General features: G+C 41.2%; 1 protein-coding gene across 1 annotated transcript; it reads left to right on the plus strand.

Moving 5' to 3' along the window:
• Nucleotides 1-14,611, plus strand: LOC311041931 (uncharacterized protein; the record flags this gene model as incomplete). The annotated part of the gene is made up of 16 exons (XM_084052414.1): nucleotides 1-94; nucleotides 337-429; nucleotides 1,544-1,642; nucleotides 2,639-2,929; nucleotides 3,615-3,920; nucleotides 4,118-4,381; nucleotides 4,974-5,216; nucleotides 9,336-9,518; nucleotides 9,665-9,680; nucleotides 10,712-10,809; nucleotides 11,022-11,096; nucleotides 11,453-11,527; nucleotides 12,034-12,108; nucleotides 13,390-13,446; nucleotides 13,661-13,720; nucleotides 13,809-14,611. 16 exons carry the CDS (start codon nucleotides 1-3, stop codon nucleotides 13,811-13,813), a joined length of 2,034 nt encoding a protein of 677 aa, XP_083908540.1. The 3' UTR covers nucleotides 13,814-14,611.
• Nucleotides 14,612-16,554: the final 1,943 nt, after the last annotated feature.

Below are 16,554 nucleotides of genomic sequence, written 5' to 3' on the forward strand. Positions count from 1 at the left end.
ATGTTGCCATGTTTCCTATGTAAAGGTGGATATAATAATACCAGTGCTGGGAATTCAGAGGGAGAGCCCAGTGCTAGCTCAGAGGAACTGGCAGGTACAGAGCAAAGACTCTACAGTAGGACAAGTCATTGAATTGTATAAGATTGAGTAATGTATGTGTGAGATTTACAATAGGCTATAACATGAAACAATGAATACAAACATTTGATGACAATAGTATTATATATATATATATATGTATGTTCTTTCATAATAATTTAAATGGTGCATTTTAGTTCTTGTTGGCTCTTGTTAGTTCTAGTTGATGTAATGATTCCACAATTTCTTCCTATTCAGTTGCACCACCAGCAGGTAGTGATGATTCCGGGGGAGAGGTGCAAGCAAAGCCCATTCTACCCAGTGACAGTGATAGCTCAAAGGAAATGACAGGTATGTGAACCATTGTAAAGTAGGAAAACAAATAATTGGTATCATGGCATGATATGATTATGGATTATAAACTGCCCACAAAAAGTTTGGAAACTGAACTTCGGTTGATTATTTCTCCCCTTCAATAATACCAATTGGTATTGTTTTTTATATCATTTTTATCGTTGATTAGTCGCCTTTACAACGAGGTAAGGATCTTGCAATCGTGGAATGAGTAACACAGCTAAACGTGTGAGTAGTGCCTCCAAAATCGCCCAATATGCTTCTGTTGGTAATCACTCTTGTTTTGAGCGACCTGCCAGCACACAACTGCTGAGAGGTGTGTGCCAGTCACAGGTGTGTGAACCTATGGTTCCTCAGTGAAGCAAGGGTGAGGAACCTTGGGTTGTTGTCTTCCTTTGACTTCACCAGTCTCACAGAACTTGGTCCTAAGTTTTGAAATGGTACCACGGCTGACACCAAATAATGCTGCCACTCTGCATAACGGAACACCAGCTTCCACTTGCCGTATTGCATGGGCCTTATCCTGAAGTGACAGACGTGGCATCTTTTGTGATTTGGGCAATTCTTTGGGGGGCCCTACCCACACGTTTAGATGTGTTGCTCATTCCACGAATGCCCGATCCTTAGCTGTACCTCATTGTAATAGTGTCAACGATAAAAATTATATAAAACACAATACCAATTGGTAAAGGGAGGAAATAATTGACCAAAGTTACGTTTCTGAACTTTTTGTGAGCAGTTTAGATGCATAATAGATTATAACGGAGGACTGTGTGGGGCTTTCGTCATGGTTGTTGTGTTTAATAGAGTGTTGTTGTGTGACTGTCAGTTTAATAGAGTGTTGTTGTGTGACTGTCAGTTTAATAGAGTGTTGTTGTGTGACTGTCAATCTATATGGAATAACAAGCTTTGGTGATTACTTAGCCTGTATGTGTGTTCATGCGCACGTGCACGTGTGAGTGTATGTGCAGCATGCGTTTGTGTGGGTTGAGTGGCCTGGGTGGGTGTATGACTCCTGGCCTGATTTTGAGTCCAGTTCGGGCGACAATAAGACAGTTTGTATCATTTGGTTTGATTCTACTGTGTGTTTGTGTTCTATGTGTTTGTGTAGAGACACCACCAGCTGTTCTGACCATGGAACCCAACAGATCCCACATATGTAATGAAGAATCTGTTACATTCACATGTGACATGAGAGAAGGAGAGGAGAGTGATTGGTGGTATTACATATACCAAGATGGCAAGGACTTTATCAGCAAATACCATAAGAATACATATCCATTTGTCGCATGGCCACAGTACAGTGGTGAATACCAGTGTACTGGTGTTCTTAAAACAAATATCACGGTTAGAAAACACAGCAATAAAGTCACTTTGATTGTATCAGGTAAGTCATATAATTATACTTTCTCTTCACTGCCATTATGATTAATATCATTTCTATCAGTCATATTGGGTGAGTGTGAGAGGAGTGAAGTCTGCTTTGAGTCCATGGTTAAAATCTCTATCTCATGTACATCATCACACCCTAAAGTACGAACTTTCTTAGGGTTCATCTATTAATCATTATCATATTTATTTGATGATAATAAGCATATATATACGTATCATATGTATTATTACATAATATGGCATAGCATTAATGTATGCATGGAGTGTATAGAGGCTGCTATCTTGTTCAGGGACGTGTACCGGTGTCCTTCTGATTACAAGAGCAGCCTCTCTACCCACTAAGCTGTGGTCGCCTCTAAAGGCTGCATGGCCACATGAGTCATATCCACCATATACCCAGATACACCCTACCTATTTGTTTATATACAGTCATTGAATTTGTATACTGTACGTCTGAGGACCACCTAGAGAGACATATAAGGAAAAAAAACATTTTCTTTACTTTTATTTGAATCAGCACATCTCTTACTTACATTGTTCTTGCGTAGCAATTATTTATAGATGTATTTTAAGGTTAGGTATATATCATGTAGATCGCTTTTCCAATTAGGCCATAGGATACAAGACAGAATGTGAGGACAATGTCATCTGGATTTTTTCGTTTAGTGTGACTTTGTCACACTAAACACTTAACACTACACTGTGATTCATGCAACTTTGTTCAAGAACTGCTCATCTAATAAGTTGCTATTGATAGCTAAATATTGGACAGGGAGGCCATGATGTCTCTTATGTCTTGTTTTGTTCTGTTTAGAAGCAACAGTGCCCACTAGGTCTGTTGTGGTCCTGCAGCCCAGTGGGTCTCACTTCTTTGTTGGAGAAACCATCACTCTCAAGTGTGAGATACAGGGGAGAGGAGACACTGACTGGATTTATGAATGGAAGACAACCAGCTCATCTTACCACAAACCCAAAAACCAAGCTGAATTCAGGATCGACTATGTCCTTAAGGTTGTCAGTGGAAACTACAGCTGTAAAGGCCGTCCCAAAAATGACCTGCAGTCTTCATCATTGTGGAGTGATGCTGTTAAACTGACTGTGTCTGGTAAGTCACAATACATCTTATATAAACAAATTCAATGTTGTTAATTGGAGAGGGATCTTCCACAAAACTGTCATGTGTGCGGCCTCCAGGTATTGCATGAAACATCAACATCGTCAACAGACTGACTGATTGATTGATTGATTGATTGATTGATTAATTAATTGATTCACACGACCATAAAGTAGTATCATCTTTTGAGGGCAAATGTTTGTGTGTGTGTGTGTGTGTGTGTGTGTGTGTGTGTGTGTGTGTGTGTGTGTGTGTGTGTGTGTGTGTGTGTGTGTGTGTGTGTGTGTGTGTGTGTGTGTGAACTGTGTGTAAATCAGTAATAATTACATTCATACAATGTCAACATGCTAGACAAGTTGACAACTGGTTAGAATGTGGCTAATTGCTTAATCTATTCAGTCAGCTGTTTATGGAGGACTTGACATCAATGGAGCTAAATAACTTAAGACTTGTAATTAACCCTTTACAAATAACTGCTACAGAGTATCAACATTAGTCCTTTCCCATGTAGCTTTTGAATACTATAGGTACCAAAGTCTGTGGAGCTCCCCCTGGTGACAATATATGTGTACATCACTATCCTTAGAAAAGTAATTGACAACATATTTGGTACACCTGACATGTCATGTTAAATAGCAAACACATTTTTAATCCAGATAAATCTTCTTTCCAACAGCTAAACCCAAGCCTGTTCTGACTGTGTCTCCTCCATGGTTGAGTCCTGGAGCCTCAGTGACTCTGAGCTGTGAAGTTAAAGAATCATCTGCAGACTGGAGGTTCTACTGGTTCAGGGCTGTTCCTAAACCATCACCCCTACACCCCTACACTTATGAGCTCTTACCTGGTAGCCTCCATGGGACTGTAGAAGGTTCCTACATCATTCATGGTCCTACAGGCACAGGAGGATATGTGTGTAACGCTGGGAGAGGAGACCCAGTTTATTACACTTTGATCAGTGAACCTCAGTATGTGTGGTCTGGTGGTGAGTGTGACTCATAATTCATCATTACACAACCTACATCCATTGACTGACTGTTTGATTCACTCTCTCTTCAAACTTCCTTTGTTTGTTAGTTTGTTCTGTGTATTTTGTATTTCCATTCCATTCTGTATCTTTTCTTTACTATGTCATTATATCTCTGCTCTTTGTTTGACCTCTGATCCTGTGTTGTGTTTTAGATTGTCATTCTTCAGCTTCTCTCACAGTGAGTTCTAACAGAATTCAGCACTTCAACACTGAGTCTGTCTCACTGAGCTGTGAGGGAAAATACACCTTCTGGAATGTGAAGAGCAACACTGATCGATTTAAAGTGTCTTCACCTAGCTATGGATTAAAGACCAGACATACATGGAAAATTGACCGTGATAAACTCATCAGTGGTGTGTACTGGTGTGAGTCTGGATTTGGAGAGTACAGCAATGCTGTCAACATCACAGTACATAGTGAGTTCAGTTACTTAATTCTCTACCTAACACTGCAGCATTCCACAAACTCATAATACAGTATTCTTTCTAGCCCAGTGGTTCCCAAACATTTTAGCTCAAGACCCAAAAGAGAAATTTGCCCCGGACCCAAACAGAGAAAATAGCAGATCTACAAGCTTTTCAGAGTTGTGAGCTTGTAGATCTGCTATTTGCACTACTTATTAAATGTTTTATTTAATTCATTTATGATTAATAGGAATTATTAGATTTATTTAGTCTTTTTTAAATCTTTTTAGCCCCATCTGTAACCTCCATATCTGATGTAGCTCCAATTCAGCTTTGAATTTAACATGGAGGCGTGTTCCATAACTGCTGATCAGGAATGTGCCTCTATGTTAAATGTCTGATATGAAAGGTTGTTTCAACCCATTGTTTAAATTTACAACAGCGTCGAAACTATACAGACATCTGGATACCAGGAGTACCTTTACATGTTTGATAGAATGTTCAAAACTAGGTTAATGTTTTGCTTGTCGCCCCCTCAACCAGATCTTTAATTCATGTGACCAAATCCCTGTTCTTTTTTTTTTTTTACTTAACTGTTTTACAGGTGGTTCTGTCATCCTGGTGAGTCCTGTTCACCCTGTGACTGAGGGACATTCTGTCACTCTTCAATGCAAACACAGAACAGACTCGTCTCTCTCCAACGTGGAATTTTATAGAAATGAAGAACTGGTCCAAGATGAACCCAATGGAGAGATGATCATACCTGCTGTATCTAAGTCTGATGAGGGATTCTACAAGTGTAAACATGCTGGAAAAGAATCACCACAGAGCTGGATGGCAGTGACATGTGAGTATACTGAAAACAGTTTTTATTATTTTATAAATATAAACAATATGGAACATTTTGTGAGTATCCTACACATTTATGTACTACTTTTCTTTGCCATAATTCTGTGCTACATGTAGGGTACACACACGCACGCACACACAAACGCACACGCACGCGCACGCGCACGCACACGCGCGCACACACACACACACACACACACACACACACACACACACACACACACACACACACACACACACACACACACACACACACACACGCTGTCATTTTGTTATGACAGTGAGGTTTATTATTATTATTAAATTGTTTTTATTGATTTTTTACACCAACAATAAATACATACATACATACATCACAGGACGGAACATAAACCATACATTAACAATACCTTAAGTAAACAGACAGTAATGCAAAAATCAAAAATAAACTCAAAATAAATTTACAAATAAATAAAGATAAAAATAAAAACACGTCGTTCTCATGCAGATTGTCACTTGCCATACAAGAGTTGTCAAATTATTAATTCACCGTCCTATACCTAAAGTGTCCCCAGCCGGGATCCGGATTTCTATTTGTCTCCACAAAAAAAAAAACTATTTGGGAGTTGATAAAATCAACAAACTCTTCATTAGAATGGCTGTACCGCGGAACTTGGCATTGAATTTGGAATGGAAGACCTGAGAGAAGCCCCCCCTCTTCAGCATATTATGATTCCTATTAAGCAAATGTGTTTCAGTCAAAAAGGGCTATATCCGTTTGCAACTGTGATAGGTGTGCAAATATTTTACTGCGTTTCACTGGATGATTAATCCCTCTGGCGTTCCAAGTCATACATTTTGTAATTGCCCCCCCAATTTTGATAGGATTAGGTACAGCCATAGCTTGGTAAAGAGCATAATAAAATTACCTCCTGGGCAAAGACAACTCAAGCACAGGACCCCTTGGAGGACAGTAACTCTCAGCAAGAACAATGCATCATTAAAGATATGAACGATAAACATAAGGAAAACAACAAAACAACCACAAAACACAAAACATCGCAAAACCCCTCTGCCGGCCCCTCCCCAAATGAGAGACTGCATAGACCCCTCCTGGTCTTTCCTCAACTAACAAAACATATTTAAAGCTTACCCTGTGGGGCTGAGCCCCACCAGAACCATGCAATATTAAAACAAAAATAACACAAACCAGTCTAACCACAATCAATTATTGACTTCTATAGTGAACTGAAAACACTTCTTGTTCAAATTCAACCACTGAATTACCAGCAGCCTGACGTGCATGTTATTGCATATATATATATATATATATATATTTTTTTTTTTCCCCAAAAAAATAATACTGAATATTCCAGCAGGGGGCGCTCCAGTGGTGTCTGAGACGCCCCCTTGGCAAGAGTCTCTTTGGCCTGACCCCCGACGCCAAAGCAAATTATCTAAATAAATGAATACCCCAGCAGAGGGCACTCCCAACACCGTGGGTGCCCTCCATAGGTGCCCTCTTGCAAAGACTCTCTTCAGCCTGACCCCGGAAGTCAAAGGTGTAAGGAAACGTCCTTCAAAATAAAACGCTGCATGTGAATGCAACGACAACATACGAGCCGACCGCGTCTACATAACAGACACGATCCGCTCTGTTTAACACCGTACAAATAGACCGTTTCTCACACAAAAATAATTAAATAAAACTACAGCCTTCAGAGCAAAGTGATACCATATATAGCTAAATGCAACAACATTATTACATTATTATGGGCTGACCGCGTCCATACAGGATGGGCACCACCAGCCTCATTCACAGCACGTCATATTATTCAGATGTTTACTTTACATCCCACAAGACAAACGACACTGTCGTGTAACAACAGAGCATAGAAATAAAAACAAAAACTGGGGCATGAAAATACCTCTCTTTTTCTTTTAGCAGCTACTGACCAGTATTTAAAATTAAAGCAGCACCCCCTCGTTAGCGTCGCTCCCTGCGTAATAACAGCAGAGCGTAAAAGCAGAGATAAAATAGAAATTGGGGCGTGAAAAAACTATTTGTTAGCAGCTACTGAAAGTTAATTAAATAATAAAACAACACCCCTTGTTAGCGTCACTTTCATTGTATAATTTCCGTGAAATCTCTAACCCAGCCCAGAAAATACAACATCAAACAACACGGATACAAAGCACAGCGGACCAGAGTCACCGTAGTGTTTAGAGAAAATCTCGCCAGCTCTCAATTGGACACAAAGAGCAAATGTAAAACAAAATAGATAAAGTGCGCTCCCAAATGCCTCTTGCTGGCGTTTATTCCCAAAAATAGAAAGTAAAACAAGCATATAGATACACACCTTTAGCTGCCGGGGAGAAAAAAAAAAGGGAAAAAAAAAAGTGTCCATGGAGCTTAAGTCCTTCTGTACCGTCCGCTGAGCATAAAATCCATTGGGCTTTTTTGAAAAAGAAAGACGCTAAATCATCGTAACAAAATAACCATTATTCCTCGTCCCGTCGTCACTCCGTCTCCTTGGGATTCAAATTCTTCTGTATATATTCCTTCGCCTTTGCAGGATCCTTGAAATTGAATTCGCCTTCCTTTGTTGTTATTTTTAATTCCGCAGGATACCACAGGCCAAAGCGGACCCCTTCACAGGACCTGAGTAGGCCCCGTACCTCGTTGAATTTAGCCCGCTGCTTGGCCACCTCCTGCGTAAAATCTTGGTGCACTCGGATTGCGTCGCCGTCGGCGGTGCAATCTTGATTACCCTGTCTGGCTAGCTTCAAGATTTCCTCTTTCTCTTGGAAGTAGTGGCACCTGACGACGAACGCTCTCGGTGTACCGCGGTCTCCATCACTCGACTTCTTGCGTAACGTACGATGGGCAATATCCAAGGTGGGTAGCTTGGAGAGGCCAAACGCGTCCTTCAGGCACTGGGATACGAAATCGGTCATTCGCTTGCCATCTTCTCTACCTTCTTTGACCCCTGTGACCCTCAGATTAAAACGGCGCCCCCTCGATTCCAGCTCCTCGGCCCGGGCTTTCTGGGTTGCCAGCTCTTTCAGAACCACGACCAACTCTCGCTCCAATGCAGTGATCCTATCGGACTGGTCGTTAACGGCAGTTTCCAGACCTGCGAAACGTGTGTCCAAGGCCACAAACTTAGCGTTGGCGTTATCGTTAGCCTGTTTAATTTCCGCCCTGAGATTATCAACCTGGGTCTTGATCTCGACCGACTGGGCCGCCCCCTTGTCGAGCAATTCCGTCCTCAGCTTAGCGATAGCCTGGAGGATAACCTCCATGCCACCAGTCGGTGTAACATTAGCATCCGAGCTAGCCACAGTCGGTGTATCATTAGCATTCGAGCTAGCTCTAGCCGGTGTAGCCTTAGCACTGGAACCGGCTGTAGGATATTTAGGCATTGTAGGCTGCAGTTTTTACAACGAAGGCAAAACAAAAAGATCTCAATGTCTCTGTTGAGTGTTCTCACACACTTTGTAGTAGATTTGTGGTCAGACTGGTAAAATATTTACAATATGCACAATACTGGCACGGAGCTCAACCAAAACGCGTGCTCACATGGCGCTGCCCCGGAAGTACTCCCGACAGTGAGGTTTAAAACAGTAAATAAATCACAATCTTTTGAGGCATATACTATCCAGTTTTACTCTCTATTTATTACAGTTTTATTTGTCATATCACACCCACATGTTTACATGTAAATCAGTGAAATGTGTTTTTGTGTGAGCTCCATCATTTGTTGTTTTCCAGGAAAGATATAAAAGGGAGTGGGGGCAGAGAAAGGGAGAGCAAGGAGGAAAATCTAAATAAAGATATCTACATACACATAGCATAATAGCATAATTAGCGGGAGGTACTGTATGTACATGAGGTTAGACATGAGTTGTAAAAGGTAGCAGCATGGCACGTCCACATAAGAAGGTATCTGCATGAAACAAATACTTCACAGGTAACAATCCACATGGTAGATCCACACAACAAAGTAGATCGCATAAGGGGATAATCCGCTAAAATGTGTTGTCTATTCATTTCAAATGCTATTTTCATTTTCATTGTCACCTGCAGTGAGTGAATCTCCTCCACCTGCAGTGAGTGGATCTCCTCCCCCTTCAGTGAGTGGATCTCCTCCACCTTCAGTGAGTGGATCTCCTCCACCTTCAGTGAGTGGATCTCCTCCACCTTCAGTGAGTGTACCTGTGGAACAGAGTTCTCCAGTGGGGTTGATTGTTGGACTTGTTGTTGTGATTCTACTGACCATCCTGCTGCTCCTGCTGTGTCGATACAGAACATCTAAAGGTGAGAAAATGTAAAAGATTATATCTAAAGAAAAAAAAAAACATGTAGCGAAAGTATCCTCCATCAGTATATTGTTCCACTGAACAGCAGAGAACTGTCATACAGTGTAAAACACTATTTAACATGCTTTACTCATTTTATTACAGATCCATGTTGTGTCAGGTAGGTACAGCTCTGTTTCCACTGTCTGCTGATGGCTCACCTGCTTTATGTCATCCGTGCTTGCACTAGCGCCTCCTACAGGTTGTTCAAGGCATCTGTTCAGCAGGGAGTGGAGGTGGGAAGGATAGAGTTTCTCTGCATGTGTTACATCCTCCTGGTGAAACTCACTGCCAGTTTAAAATAACTAGCTGGTGACTCCTTGAATTTTAGAGGAGATTGTGGTTGCCTATACGCCAGTGTCATCTGACATTATCACGTTTCTGGATCCTTTTAAGGTCTTCTTTTAGATTTAGTTTTACCTGTGCAAGATTGCACTCATTTTGCCAGTAAGTATGGCCTAGTGCTGGGTGTGAGTGCAGCGTCTCAACCTTAAAGCTTGTAAAATATCACTTCAATAATAATGAACTGCTGTGCTCAGCTTTGACAGACATTGAGCAAAAGCACTGGACGTGGATGTAAAACACTGGACTTGGATGTGTTAAATGCTTTGCTAGACATTATAGCAACCTTCAACTTAAGCTGGTTTAAAACGTGCAACATTATGACTTTTATTATACAGGTCTATGCATGTAAACAAACCTTTTTTAAACATAGAGTTTTTTCATATTTTTTATGTTTTACTCGAAACAGGTTGTGAAGGCTCTGCACACTTTTTGCAATCTTTAGCAACTTTTAGCAAGTCACAAATCTGCATTAGAAGTAGCAGCTTCCCCGTTCACTTATATGGGATATAAGGGGCGGGGCTTCCAGTTAGTCTCAATGAGTTGAGTGAGGAGAGCAGCACTGTTAGTGAGAGGCAGGACTTCTACATGTGGACAGTGTGTGTGTGTGTGTGTGTGTGTGTGTGTGTGTGTGTGTGTGTGTGTGTGTGTGTGTGTGTGTGTGTGTGTGTGTGTGTGTGTGTGTGTGTGTGTGTGTGTGTGTGAGAGAGAGTGAGAGTGAGTGAGTGAGAGTGTGAGTGTGAGTGTGGACTGGACATGTGACACAGGTGGTATATCCAGTTCTCCTCCTAAATGTTTATCTTGAAATAGATCCACCAAGTCCCAGGGAACCAATCAGAACCCAGCAGCAGACCAGAGGACCAACCGGAGAGGAAGTTCAGATGACGGACACACCTCACGTCAGCATGGTCAGCCTTTCAACCAATCAATCGTTCACAATGTAGCACTGCCACATATGTTTAAAATATGATTTTTTAAATCCTATCCTTTCTTTTGTGATGTTTATGTAACACATTGTTATTTAAAATGTGGATTTTCAAAGAGGGAGCTGTTTTACAGAATTATAGAGATGAATTATGTGAATCAGTAATTTATTGATGTCTATGGTTCTTTCTTTCAGATGAACCTGCAGCTGAGTCCAGTGATGCAACATATTCACAGATTGAACTCAAATATATGGGCAAGGAAAAGAAGGGTGAGCACACAAACACAGTGTCAGTCTATGAACTCACACTGTTCATCACATGAAGCCTACAGTAGTCTTCATAACAGTGTACAGCCATTTGTAAAGGTAACAATAGATAAACATGAATCCAACATGAACTGAACTGATCAAGTCTACCAGGAGGGGGCACCAACATCTATGAAGCAATCAAAGGCTTTCAAGGGCCTGAACATGTTACAGTAGCATAATGCACTTTATGATAGGCTATGCTTATTTAAATGTGGATTTGAAAAGAGAGCTTATAGATTCTGCAGAATTATATAGATTATTTAGGTGGAGATGATTTTAATCGAAAATGTATGGATGTCTGTGATTCTGTCTTTCAGATGAGCCTGCAGCTGAGTCCAGTGATGCAACATATTCAACGATTGAACTCAAATATATGGACAAGGAAAAGAAGGGTAAGCAAACAAAATACATGACATTAACATGAAATATAAGTGTATTAGTATTGGCTGATTTGAACACAGACCACAGTATGGGGATACAAAATGAGTCCCATGTGTGTGTGTGATGTGATGGTGTCACTCATACACATGATGAAATAACACATTGACACATTGTAAGCAGCATTTCACCTACAGTAGCCTACCTTTGTCATTCTTCACAACAGACATAATGTAGATCTACTAACTACCACACTGTTCATCACATGAAGCCTACAGTAGGACAGCTGTCATCCTAACAGTGTACAATCATTTGTAGTGAATCATAAATGCAAGTGTTCTAACAATCAAAGGATCTCAAGCCTACAGTAGCATACCGTACTTCATGATACTGGTGCTTATTTGAATGTTGATTTTCATACAGGGAACTGTTAGATTTTACAGACTCATAGAGATGAATTAGGTGGAGATTATTTGAATTTGTAATTTAATATATGCATGTCTATGGTTCTGTATTTCAGATGAGCCTGCAGCTGAGTCCACTGATGAGACATATTCACGGCTTGAACTCAAATATATGGACAAGGAAAAGAATGGTGAGCACACAAGCAACATGAAATTAATATGAACTAGAAAAAGTGCTCCCCGGAGCACAAGTCTCCGCCAGGTCAGGTAGATTATTGTGGCCTGTATGGTGGCGATATAATAGGCCAATGTGAAAAGGGTGCCATTTCTTCTTAGGCCTTGCACGACAATCGGACACTGCATTCATGATTTGAGGCATTTTGTTCCAAAAATGTGGTTTGCTAAATTAGACCTGCTGGTGGCGCTATAACAGGCCAATGTGAAAAGGGTGCCATTTCTTCCTCTGCCTAGTGGGAATGTGCGTGCAAAATTTCACGGAAATCGCCCACTGCGTTCATGATTTGAAGAATTTTGTTCAAAAGGGACCTATCCTGCAAACTTTGGAAGCCAATGTTAGCCAAGTAGGATGGAATGATATGAAATATCGGACACATCCATCTTGATCACATGACTGTAGAGATACAATGTACCGATTTGCGTGATTTTTGGACAGAATCTGAAGGAGTAAGGGCAAAAAATGTGTTTTACAAAACTCAGCCTCCTGGTGGCACTCTAAAAGGCATATGTGAAAAATGCAGGGAAAAGGTTTTTCCTTGGCCTCTAGGGAGTGTGGCGTGCAAAGTTTCACGCAGATCGGTGCAGTTATAGCTAAAAACGTGAATTGGCCTGTTATAGCGCCACCATGAGGCTGATGTGAACGTTTTGGCGGAGATTAGCTGGTCGCAGACAGAAGGACGGACACACACACACACACACACACCCGGACGGACACACGGACGGACGGACACACGGACAGACGGACAGCGGGCAAAACATACTCTCTCGCCATGCCTTTTGGCCTGGCGGAGACAATTATGATTAAGGTGGATGTTATGGACTGCAGTAGTGGTGGATTTTAACATAGCTCACACTGGGTGTATACAAGTGGGTTTGTGTGTGTGTGTGTGTGTGTGTGTGTGTGTGTGTGTGTGTGTGTGTGTGTGTGTGTGTGTGTGTGTGTGTGTGTGTGTGTGTGTGTGTGTGTGTGTGTGTGTGTGTGTGTAATGGTGTCAGTTTTACACATGAATAAGTTACACAATACAATTAGAAACTCCAAATACAGGACTCATCACTGTGTTCTGTATAGCTTGGTCAACTGGTCATCCTTCACACTTTGTAGGATTCAACATTGTTACATTTGTATTTATAAGGCTCTTTTTGTTTGTAATAGTGACTTCAATCAACTAAAAGTTGTAGACTGGTCTTACATGAATAATGCTCTGACTTGTGTGTTGTGTTGCATTGTGTTGTAGAACCAGATGTGACCTACACCCAGGTTAACCACCAAAACAAAGACCAGAATAAGAAAGGTAGGTGAAATGTATTGATAGGAGTTTATCCTCAATAATGCATCTGTTGCATTGTAATGTAATGATATAGTAGCCTAACACCAGCATTGAAAAAAACAGGCAGACAGATTTGTATGGTTCAAGTAATCAGATTAAGAACCAACATACTGTGAATTCATTACTTATAATGTCTGTTAACATTTTCTGTGTAACTGTTTTCCATTCACTGAATCAGCAGCTCCAGAGAAAACTGAAGACACCATTTATTCTCAGGTCAAACCTGGAACATCCCTTGGTAAGATTCTTTCTTCCTATCTTATTAAATGACAGTCAGTGTATCTGGGTTTAAGTTTTTAAAGTTATATGATGTTGTTTTGTTCCAGGATGATAAATGAAGATGTCAGTAGAACATGGTGAAGACAAGACAACATGGAAGAAGCAGAGTTGTGTTTATATCCACACTGATAGTATGAGTCCTACACACTGGATCTAATTTAAATCAATGTACTAACAGTGTTAAAGGTACAGGGGTGGGATCGGACATTTTCTCTTTCCCACACATTCATTTGAATATTTTGGATTGGGACTGTCAGCCCTTCATTATAGAACAATAACTCACACATGCAATATGGATACTGCCCCGACCAATCACAACATAGAACCAGTATCTATGTATATTGTTTGTGCTATTTTTCCATTGGCTAAACACATTTTTTTGTTTGATACATTCACTCTACTGGCAGAAACTGATCACACACAACTCTTGAATATAGAGCAGAAATGACAGCTGTATTTTAGTCTATTCTGTTCTTGTCAGTGTAAATGTAATGTATATATTCTTGGTACCTACTGTATGACAGAGAGAATTGGTGGTATTGGCCCATTAGAAGTTACCAGCTTGGATTATGGATGTATTTGTCAGGGTTGTTACTATAAGAAATGCTAGATTGATGCTGTAGAGAGGGATAGTGTACTGTAGCGGTAGTTTTCCTCTCAATTCTTTTTGATATTGTTGTTGGTAAAGAAATAATACAAATATTTCTGTCTTGAGAGACGAGTCATATCAGATGTAGCCTATAACTCATTTAGCCTAAGACTCTGATAATGTAGAATTGCCTTTCTGCAGGAGATGCATTTGATTTCATTTCATTTTCACATTACAATTTTAATAATATTGCCTTTAGCATTGCACTTTATTTAGCCATTGAATGGGCAGTTTTTTTTTTATAGCAATTTTACATTTTTATGGAAATAATTCAGTTGTATCTTTTCTATTCTGCCTTTTACTACCAATAAAAAATAAATAGAAAAAGATGACTCCAAGATTTAATTGTATCACTTTCTGTAGTTGACATAATTTAGGCAGAGTATTTCTTTTAAAACCAGTTGTTGTTTTCTGTGTCACGGTGTGACTTGGCAAACACGGGGAGAAGGGGGTGCTCCTTCCATTCCGACATCTCGCCACTCCGACTAGTGGCTTCCGCGTGCGGTTAGGGTTAGGGTTAGGGTTAGGTATAGGGTTCGTTAACGTCGGAAAGGCGACATGTCGGAAAGGCGAAATGCACCCGGGGAGAAGACCCAAACACAGGAGACGGACACAGGGCAGGGTTACAATTAACAATACTTTACTTAGGAATATACAGTAAATACAGAAACTCAGGTACTCCTCTACAAGAGGGAACTAAACGTAACACACGACACGAGGAGTAAAACAGGAACAGCACTCAAACAAGGAGACTCGCGTTGTGGCAGAAATGTACAAACCAACACTGAGCAACCGGCAGGTAGGAACTTAAAAATCACACCCAGTGTGAAGAGAGTGGTGCCTTTGAATTAGTGTAACTGGTTGCATCCTTTTATTGCAATCAGCTGCAGCTGTTGAGGCCGTGCTCAAACGGACAGACCCACAAACACGGGAGTCCCAAGCTAAATTTGTTAATTGCGACCGTAGGTCGCATTTACTATAGAAACCTGCTCCAGGTGTCCGTCCGTCACGTCACTCCGTCACACACGTCCCGTCACACTTTTGCCCTGCTCATATCTCCGCACCCGTTGCCCCGATCCATGCCAGATTTTGCACACACACTCCTTACCTGCCAAACTACACCCTCCAAGGACCCCCGGAGCTCCAGGGACCCCCAGCTGCCTCGGGGACCCCCAAGTGTAAAAAATGAGCACATGTGGACTAATTACCAAATGACCACCCCGACGGGGCTGCTCACGGGGCATTCCCGGGGACCACCCACTCCTGGTGCTCCAGAACGGATGCAAAAGTGGTGGCGCCCCCAGTGGAGGACCCCCTGCCACTGCAGCTCACATAAAATGCCGTAACTTAACTATCCATTGCCCACACAACTAGGAACCAATCGCCGTTACAGCCCTCTTCTGTATACATGTGACCTACGGTCGCTTATCTCCCGATTAGGGAGTCTTACTGGTTTAGCATCAACATCTGTTTAACCTTCCTGGCAACAAAAACTTTTCAGATGGGGGTCTATACGGCCTAATACATATTAACTTGGGGGTCCTTGACATGTTTGAGAACCACTGCTCTATAGAACAACAAGTTTTAAACTGCTACAGTAAGTTTAGATGTGGATGTTATCAAGATAGAACAACCGTATGTCATATTTATCATCTAAAATGTATCTTTTATAGAGCAGCATCCAGAGACTGTATCTACACCACCTGCTGCTGTCACTACACTGAAAGACACAGCAGACCTCCATCACCTAACAACATGGATGTTTCACACCTCCATTTTAGATTACAATATTGATGTATGTTTGCCTTTTTAGTTTTCCTACATTACACAACTGATCATAACACAGATTACAATTTGTATATTTGCTCAAGAACTTCCTTTTTTTTTGTCTTATCAACAACAGCAGCTGAATAACCAGAACACTGTGACCAAACAACCAAGTCATTGTCACACGTCACAAGCAGCATGTGGTTAGTGTTCACACAAGCCAACACCCTACATGTCATCTGAAGGTTTTTACATTCACACCTTTCTCATATCTTTTGCAAATTGCACATTTTCCCCCTCCCTGCGTGTAGAGCATGCTCGTGCACATTACAAGCGCAAGCATGTGACGTGCACACGGACGCTTCCCCCGAGTGCTG

This window comes from Gymnoscopelus microlampas (assembly GCF_963454915.1).
Source record: "Gymnoscopelus microlampas genome assembly, chromosome: 3".
Lineage (NCBI taxonomy): Eukaryota > Metazoa > Chordata > Actinopteri > Myctophiformes > Myctophidae > Gymnoscopelus > Gymnoscopelus microlampas.